Raw genomic sequence first — 8,614 nt, forward strand, 5'->3', positions numbered from 1 at the left:
GAAAATAAAATGCATTTTTTTTCTTCTTTTTAAAGTAATCACATTTTTTTCTGTAAATGTGATTTTCACTACAAACAAAACTAATAAAAAAACTAGTCATAACATAGTACTTATCTCGTATTTAAAATCCCGTCTGTAAAACGAGAGCTACATATTTTGTTGTGGAATCTGTTTGTGTTCTGAATAGTACCGACGGAGTCGTTGACTGATGAATTACCTTTACATAAATTAAACACAATATTCAAACGTTGTGTTTGCACATGTATTCTTTTGCCATAATTATTTAATTTATAAGATTTATTTTATAGTAATAACTCTGAAGATCTATTGGAATATTTATTGTTCATTGTGCGTTAATATGCGCCTGTATATATTTTACGTAAATGAATATATGTGATGCATTCGCGAACACAATACGTTACATTCGAAAAGAGCGCGCTGAGTCAGTTTCAAATATAAATTGTTTCAATTTCTGGTAGGAAAAAGTTACTTTATGCACTTAACATAGATAAATAAATCCATATTGATACGAAAAAATAATAAGATAAGATAAAATAAGGAAAAATGAATAGTTATAGAATATAACAATTATCGATTAATTGAATTGAAAAAAGGTATTAGAACTTATTAAAAATATATTTATGTTCAAAGTAAAATATACTTCTTTCTCATTTATTCAAATATAATGCAGAATATTTTCCAAAATATGCCGAAAATATTACCGACGGTGAAACATGCCGCGCGTTATCAAAAGCAGCTAAAGAAAACAGCATCTATGTGATCGGTGGTACAATACCCGAAAGAGATGGCGATAAATTGTACAATACTTGCACTGTTTGGGGTCCAGATGGAGCTCTAATAACGAAACACAGAAAGGTAAGCAACATAGGCTTTTGTGGCAATGAAATTAGGAACAGCGAGTAAAAAATGATTTCACATTGTGGAATTAATACAACAATTTATATTTTCTGCATTATTTTATTTTTTAATAATTTGAAATAGTAATTTGTTTTTAAATAAAATGATAGAGATATGTAATCTTTATATGTAGTGAGATTAATGCTTTATTGTTGAAGGTGTAGTATAATACAATTAGTGCTTACTTTTTCATGTTATTAGGTACACTTGTTCGACATCGACATTCCTAACAAAATTACTTTCCGCGAGAGTGATTCGCTCAGTCCTGGTAACGCCTTGTCCATGTTCGAGGTCAAGGACTGCAAGATAGGTATTGGCATTTGCTATGACATTAGATTCGAGGAGATGGCGCGCATTTATCGGAACAAAGGTACGGTAGCTGAACTATAAAAAGTGATGAAAATTAAGTCGGTTTTTCCTAAAAAATTTTGTTTTGGTTCTATGTAGAAAAGAATACACTGTCTCTTTTACTTTTATTAAAAACTTCCACAAAAATAATTACAATTCCACTAATCTATTAACAGCAGAATATTTGCATTAATATCATCTCTAGTAAAGCTTCCTATTAACACTATATTGTATTACACGCGAAAATACCCATTTTTTTAAACATAAGCTTAAAACAGTGAACTTCATCGTTAAAAGAATTTTCTCACAAAAGAGAACACGATAGAAAAGCAATTATATTGTATCGCGCAACACAAACAAAAAACACAAGTCGATAAAGGTAGAACGATTAAAACGCGGCGACAAGGTCGCCCCTCGTATGCATCGGTAAATCGTGGAACGCGTGGACAGGCTGTTTACGGAGTTAACTGGTATTCGGTGGCTTCATATTTCCCGTTTCTCTGGGTCAGGTTGCCAAATGCTGATATATCCGGCGGCATTCAATATGACCACTGGGCCACTACACTGGTCGTTGCTTCAGCGTTCCAGAGCGAATGACAATCAATTATACGTTGCCTGTATATCGCCGGCTCGTGTCCCTTCGGCTAGTTACGTCGCATGGGGCCATACACAGTTAACCAATCCGTGGGGGAAAATCCTTCACGATCTAGACACGGACGAGAGCATGGTGATCGCAGATATAGGTAATTGTGGAAGTTTATGTTTATTCGCTTACATTTCCATTAATCTATTAATAGGACAAATTTATGTTTAGAAGGTTATATTTATATTCTTATGAAAGATCGTGAAAGAAATGTTAGTTAATCTGGAGATTGAAAGTTTGGAGGGTACTTAAGGGAAAAGAGGTTAGGAAAATTTTCGGGAAGTTGAGCAAAAAAGATTTTCAGAAGTGACCTTGTTTTGATCGAGTTCTTTTATTTTAAACGATTATATACAGTTTGAATAAAATTTCTTAGTTTTTTTATTTTTTTGGTTGCTTTTTAGACATGAACGTTGTGGAAGAAGTGAGAGCTCAGATACCCACATTTTCTCAGAGGCGTACCGACTTATATGACACTGTTTGGAAAAAAAATGAAAATTCGTCGTAATATTTGTAGCGTTGAATACAAAATAATTAACATAAACAAAGAATTTACAACATAATTTTCTTCCAAGTTGTAGAAATTGTAATTTTCATTACCACTTTACGATTATATCTCTTATATTCTGGTACTCTGTATCTAAATAAGTATACATTATATATAAACTATATAAAAAATGATATAGTTTTAATTTCTTGTGATAAATTTAATATTCTTGGACGTATGTTGGGAAATAAATTATAAGGTAAACACATATATAACCTATATTCATCTATTTATTACCCATAATTCTCTGTACATAATATAAGACCAGAAAAATGAATTTATCATTTATATTTAATAGTAAATATTATTTAGGGACCTAGTAAAGAACACCAAACATTCACATCCTTTTCATTATCTTTAATATATCGATCAGATAAATAATTATAATCCGTAACGGGATTTAGAACGATTACTCATACATAAAAGGCCCCTCGATGATGAGAACGACGTAAGAACACGCAATCGAAAAATTATGTAGTATGTTCACAAATTGTATCGTGTAGCAATATTAAATCTAATACTCTCTTTCTCTAGATATACATGTATATTTACATTCAGATAGATTAATAAACTCTTTTTCTGTTTTATTTTTTTTTTTCTTACATACCATGTAAATTTCTTCTTTAGTTTTCAAAGTTACAAGCTTAGAGAAATTGGTCGATTAATGTCTCTTACCTCGACGGAAGGAAGGTCGAACAGCAAAAAAATAGGGACAATATTTTTGGGCAAAAGAAATTTACAAAAAATGACAAAAGAAAAGTGATATACTTCGGCTGTTCACCAGCTGGAAACGATTCACGCTGTCAAAACACAAACGATCTTATCATCTTGTTTTCGCTATCTCCCGCTGGAGTGCGCTCGTGTCGCGAGAAAAGTGGCGAAGCCGCCAAACGTCTCCTCGTATCTTTATCCTGGCCTTCCTTACATAATGCGCGTCTTTGCCAAAAAATTTTTCGGACAAAAAAAGGCGATGGAAAGAGCTGGCTGATCGATTCGGGCCGTAACGACGTCCTCGAACGATACCATGTGTCCCAAAAGTCAGGCAACTTGAAATTTTTAATACATCTTATTTCTTCGTGGTTTCATTTTCTTTCTTTTTGAATTGCATTCTGCGTGACTTTTGGAACGTTCTGTTGGCTACAATGTAGATAAATCTGATTTTTTTTTGTCAACACTTTGTCAATGATTGTAATTAAAAAAATTATAATTTATATACGAGAATTGTACTGTAAGTGTACTATGAAAATTATTTGCAAGGTTGCTTGAAAATATTGCAACTAATAAATTGTAAATAATTTTGATAATGATAGTATATATAGTATAATTTACAAGATTATCATGGATAATATTATCGAGTATAATCAAAATATAATAACGAGAATAATACAGCTTAGTTTCCATGTAAAAGAATTCGTGCTTTCTTACTTAAAATCTTGCTACAGTGTCGTAAGGGCAAACGGTGCTCGGCGGATTGCTCGACGTCTGGCGTCGAAGTTTTGCATCTTTTATGTCTTGTTATTGCAAAACGAATCCAGATTGGACATATGTTTATTCTACAAAAAATACTTCTTTCATCGCCCTCTATCATTTCATACTTAATTCACGTGATAAATTGCAAATTTAAATTACAAATTTACACAAGAGAAGAGGTACAATCCCTTCGTTGACAAAGTGTTAGAATACATTGAAAACAAGCTTGAATATTTCGAGTATCGTAGGATGTTCAAGCTTTACAAATGAAACTAAATGAATTGCCTTTTCTCCTTCCTTGAAGCAACACCCTCCTGCATAACACACTCGCATACATGCACACACACACACACACACGGACACACCATACTCTTGCTGTTATCGATGCCTTTACTCGAAATCTGCAATGCGTCTATTTACAATTTAAATTTACCCGGACCATCCGTTGAATCGACAGCCCTTTATAAATACATAATGAAGGCGAAACGTGCTGCCTACCGAGCCTCATACTGGCACACACGCCAATTTGTCAAGTGTGATCCACGATTCTTCCGAGGCGTCGTAGTTGTCCGGTCATTTGAAGAATGTTTAAGTACCATCAGATGGAACAATTACATCGTCCAATTTTTTTACAATTACAATGAACGGATTCTTCGTTAATACACCGTGTGACTATGTAACTTTTTCGGTTCGTTATCAGTGAATTAGGTTAGGTTAGAAATTTTGGAATGGAAAAATTTCGAAAAAATTTTTGAAAACTATTTTATAAGATTACCATTGTACTTTTTATTAATTTTGAATGCAAAACGTGTAATTTTTGCATATTACCTAGAATTGAAAAACTTCGTTACCTTCAACCGGTAATGAAAAATTTCTCTCACGTCGTATTCCTTTAATTTTTCACGTATCAATACCAGTACATATTTCCATGAATAATGTAATGAAAAATTCATCAATTACGGCGACTTCCAATAGAATCGAGGATCACTTGAGCTTTTTTCACTCATAAAAAAAAAACAGAAAAAAACAAAATAACTTTCCTTCGTTAAACAACAATTTTCCTTTTTCTTCTCTTTACAACGGATGCTCTGTGTGTGAATAAACGTTAAGCGAAAAAGACAGAGACTCGGACTATTGTCGTGGCGCAATTCGCGTTGGACTTTTAAGCTCGAACTGGACTTGGACGCGTGTTCGTCGTGAATGATTAATTAAATACCCTGTACGACGAACAGAAGATGTCTTCCATTAACAACAGGCAATTTCCTCTGTAGAATTTAATTGGCGCTTCGTCGACCAATTGTTGGCAACATTTTTTCTTTTTTTTTTTCGCGATACATGGTAAAAATATTGCAGGTTTCTTCAAAAAGCACAACGTTACATTGCTTAAAAGATAATATATCGATCGTGCTCGTCGTTCAAGAAGATCGTTTGGAGCTTTTCCTCCCCGATAACGCTACTGATTAAAAACGTTTTGATACTGTTCGTTTTTTATATTTAAAATGTTACAGTGGTAAAGTTGTATTGTTAAAATTTTATCGTTCCTAGAGAAGATTCGAATACACGAAGATATTTTCATAGAAGAGGATTAAATGTATAAGGAAATACTTGGAGAAAATGTTCACAGTGTCGATTATAGTTAAAGTTTACCGATAGAAAGTTTCGCATTGAATGAATTGTAAAACATAATAAACGTGTAAACAGTTTTTGTTTGGCAATGAAGCATAGTATGTTAAACAAATTGTATGACTAAAAAATAATTAATATCGTAGTGTTAGTGTTAATGTAATTTTTGTTACAAGTGTAATACAAATTTTTATAACTGTTATTCATTGTTTAAATATAATAGAGTTCAAATTAAACCCTCTTAAAGTTCCATTTGCATAAAACTACAAAATGTTTTCTTATCACCTTGAAAATATAAAAAAATGTCAATTCGATATCTGAAAATAACAGAAAATGGTTCGTAAAATACATCGTCGTATACTTCGATAACGAGCTTGTTAGAAATATATACAGGGTGTCCTAATTATTTTCGACCACACTTTGTCAGTATGTTCTATGGATACGTCTGAAAAAGAAGTGTTATATAAACATAAGTCGTTTGGAACTTCGTTACAAAGTTATAACAAAAATTCCCTTCCTATTTTCAATTATTTATTATAATTTTTTAATAAAGTTTCAAACGACCTATGTTTATATAACATTTCTTTCTTATCTGTACCTATAGAACACACTGACAAAGTTTGATCCGAAAAAAATTGGGACACCCTGTATATCAAAAGAAAGATTCAACTTTCCAGTGCTATCGAGGAAAGTATCAATGTAATTTACGTTGCTTCCTACTTTAACCGTTGCTTTCTAGGTTCCCTGTTAATTGGATAGAGCGTAGAGGACGAATTGCTTTGGCTGTGCACCTACAATCCGCAAGTAGTGCTTCGGATCCGTTCGATTATCAGCAACAGAGGTATCTAAAATCCATCATTTACGCAACATTCGCGGATTAGTGAACAACAAGTAGAATGGGATTTCAAACGTAGTTATACGATGTGATCTGATGTAAGATGCTCGCTGAAGGTTGTGAAAACGGCTTAAACCTTACGTTCTTTTCCAAATATATCGTCTACTGCTGCGTGTTTTCTACATAAATATTTGTTCAATGTTATTAAGTAGGTTCTACTGTTGTACATTTTAAATTTGGATTTGAATTAAAAATTTTAAAAATTTCCGAATATTTAGAAATGAACCGAAATTTTTGAATTTTCAGGAAAATTCGAATTTGAAATTTTTCATATTTGACATTTGAATTGAAATTTTTGAACTTTTGAATTTGAATAAAAATGTTGATTTTTAAATTGAATTTAAAAATTTGAATTTTCAAATGTTATTTCTCCTCGTCTTAATATATAGAGAAATGCATCTGAAGCTTTAGTGTGTAGGTATATGTACATGACAATTCGATTCAGCACGACTTGATTCTCAAGCAATTTCCAAGCTTTCGCCGGTACTTCAGCTCTTAGTTTACTACAGATGTTTAGTAGTATCCTCACCGCTGCTTTTGTACAATGCACCAGCAGAGTTCAGTTTAACCGAGTTTAATCTCTCTACCTAGTCAGCCTCCAATTCCATTTACAGCATAATCCCCTGGTAATTTCACGCCCTTGAGAGAGAAAATACCATTTCCTCTTATAGTTTTATAATAGTCAAATGTAACCATTTTCGTTTCATTACTGACCATTCTAGTCTCTTTCGCTTTTACTTTTTTACCGCGACGTAAACGTGTTTTTTTATCATTTTCAGATATGTGTCACCATCTGGTGGTTAAATTCTAGATTAAAAAGTTACACACAGATTAATTAAAATATCAATAATAAAATCTTTATATATGTATATTTAATTTTTAAATTAAAAAAAAATAAAGTTGCGATACATAACCTTTTTCATCGATAAAAAATCCTCAATTCAAATGAACTATGAAATCGTCGAACAAACCTCGGTAAAATCTCAAGAACGTCAAACGAAAAATAGAAAAAGCAATTCTTTATATTACACAATCCGATAATCGATTGAAATTTCCACGAGCTCGATTAAAAAAACATTTCATAGAAACTGGGAACCAGCGAACGAATGTCAAAGTTACAGAAATTCCTTGTTTTCTAACGAAGTGTGGAGTCCACACTGTGGACGCGTTAAAATCGTCCTGTGTAGAATGGTGCTCGACGAACGAGAGCGTGAAAAGCGCTGCCACCTTGCGGAGGCAAAAAAAAATTAAACACGTGCGGGAAACAAGAGGAATTGTATATGATCTGGTAAATCTCGTTAAGGAGCCACATCAACTATGCAACACGAAAACACACGTAATTCTTATTTCTTTAGTAAAATAATTTTATTGTTACAATTTTTACTGGTTTCAATGAATATCTTATGCCTTGAGAATTTAATACAAACGAAAAAGAGAGGTTATGCAGGCTAAAGAGAAATATTTTAAAAGCAGAGAATGTTTTCAGGTAACGTTATTTCACTCCTCTTTTTTTCACACTAAAAATATGTGTTGGTTTATTTGACGTAATCAGTAATGCAGAATAGTGATGTTATTAGTAAAGTCATATTTTTCAAAATATTTATTCTGACTATAGTATATTTTGAGAATATATTTTTATTAAATGAATTTTTAGAAATATCTTGCATTTTGTCTTTTCCAAGATGACGTGTGTCCCCTTAAGTCAAGGTCACCACTTTTCCTCATTTTTATCGTTTAAAATGTACATTCGGAAAAAAAGAAAACAATTAAAAATTATTTTTTCCTTAAAAGATACACAAATCTTCGATGCAACAGGAGAAAGTCAAATCGTGGAGCTGAAGGTTTGACTCGATTCTTTAGATAATTCGAAGGGGAGAAACGTGTCTTGTTCCACGAGAGAGAAAAGATATTCGTGCTCCCGTCGATGCACCTCGGCCTTTCGTATATACCCTTTTACTTCCGGCTGCTCTGCAAGTCAAATGCTACGAATATATGTATACACGGTGAAAGAAATGGAAATCGAAAAATTTGAGGGAACCAATTACTCTCGCGTCGATATTTCGCTTTAAACGGTTCCTCCTGTTGTCTCTCTGTCTCTCTCTTTCCTTTTACATGCGCCAGTATATAGGTATATAAGCAAAGGAAATTCGTTGTGCGGTTCATAGGCTGGCAG

At 32.8% G+C, this 8,614-nt stretch overlaps 1 protein-coding gene across 1 annotated transcript in view; it reads left to right on the forward strand.

The window, feature by feature from the left end:
* The window catches only part of LOC108571493 (omega-amidase NIT2), a 2,831-nt gene extending 417 nt beyond the window's left edge, over positions 1-2,414 (forward strand). The window contains exons 3-6 of the mRNA XM_017933549.1: positions 692-876; positions 1,120-1,288; positions 1,776-2,009; positions 2,311-2,414. Of these exons, the coding sequence (XP_017789038.1) occupies positions 692-876; positions 1,120-1,288; positions 1,776-2,009; positions 2,311-2,414 (692 nt within the window). The remainder of the gene's footprint in view (positions 1-691; positions 877-1,119; positions 1,289-1,775; positions 2,010-2,310) is intronic.
* The last annotated feature ends 6,200 nt before the right edge of the window (positions 2,415-8,614 follow it).

Source organism: Habropoda laboriosa, unplaced genomic scaffold (assembly GCF_001263275.1).
Source record: "Habropoda laboriosa isolate 0110345459 unplaced genomic scaffold, ASM126327v1 scaffold40, whole genome shotgun sequence".
Classification (NCBI taxonomy): Eukaryota; Metazoa; Arthropoda; class Insecta; order Hymenoptera; family Apidae; genus Habropoda; species Habropoda laboriosa.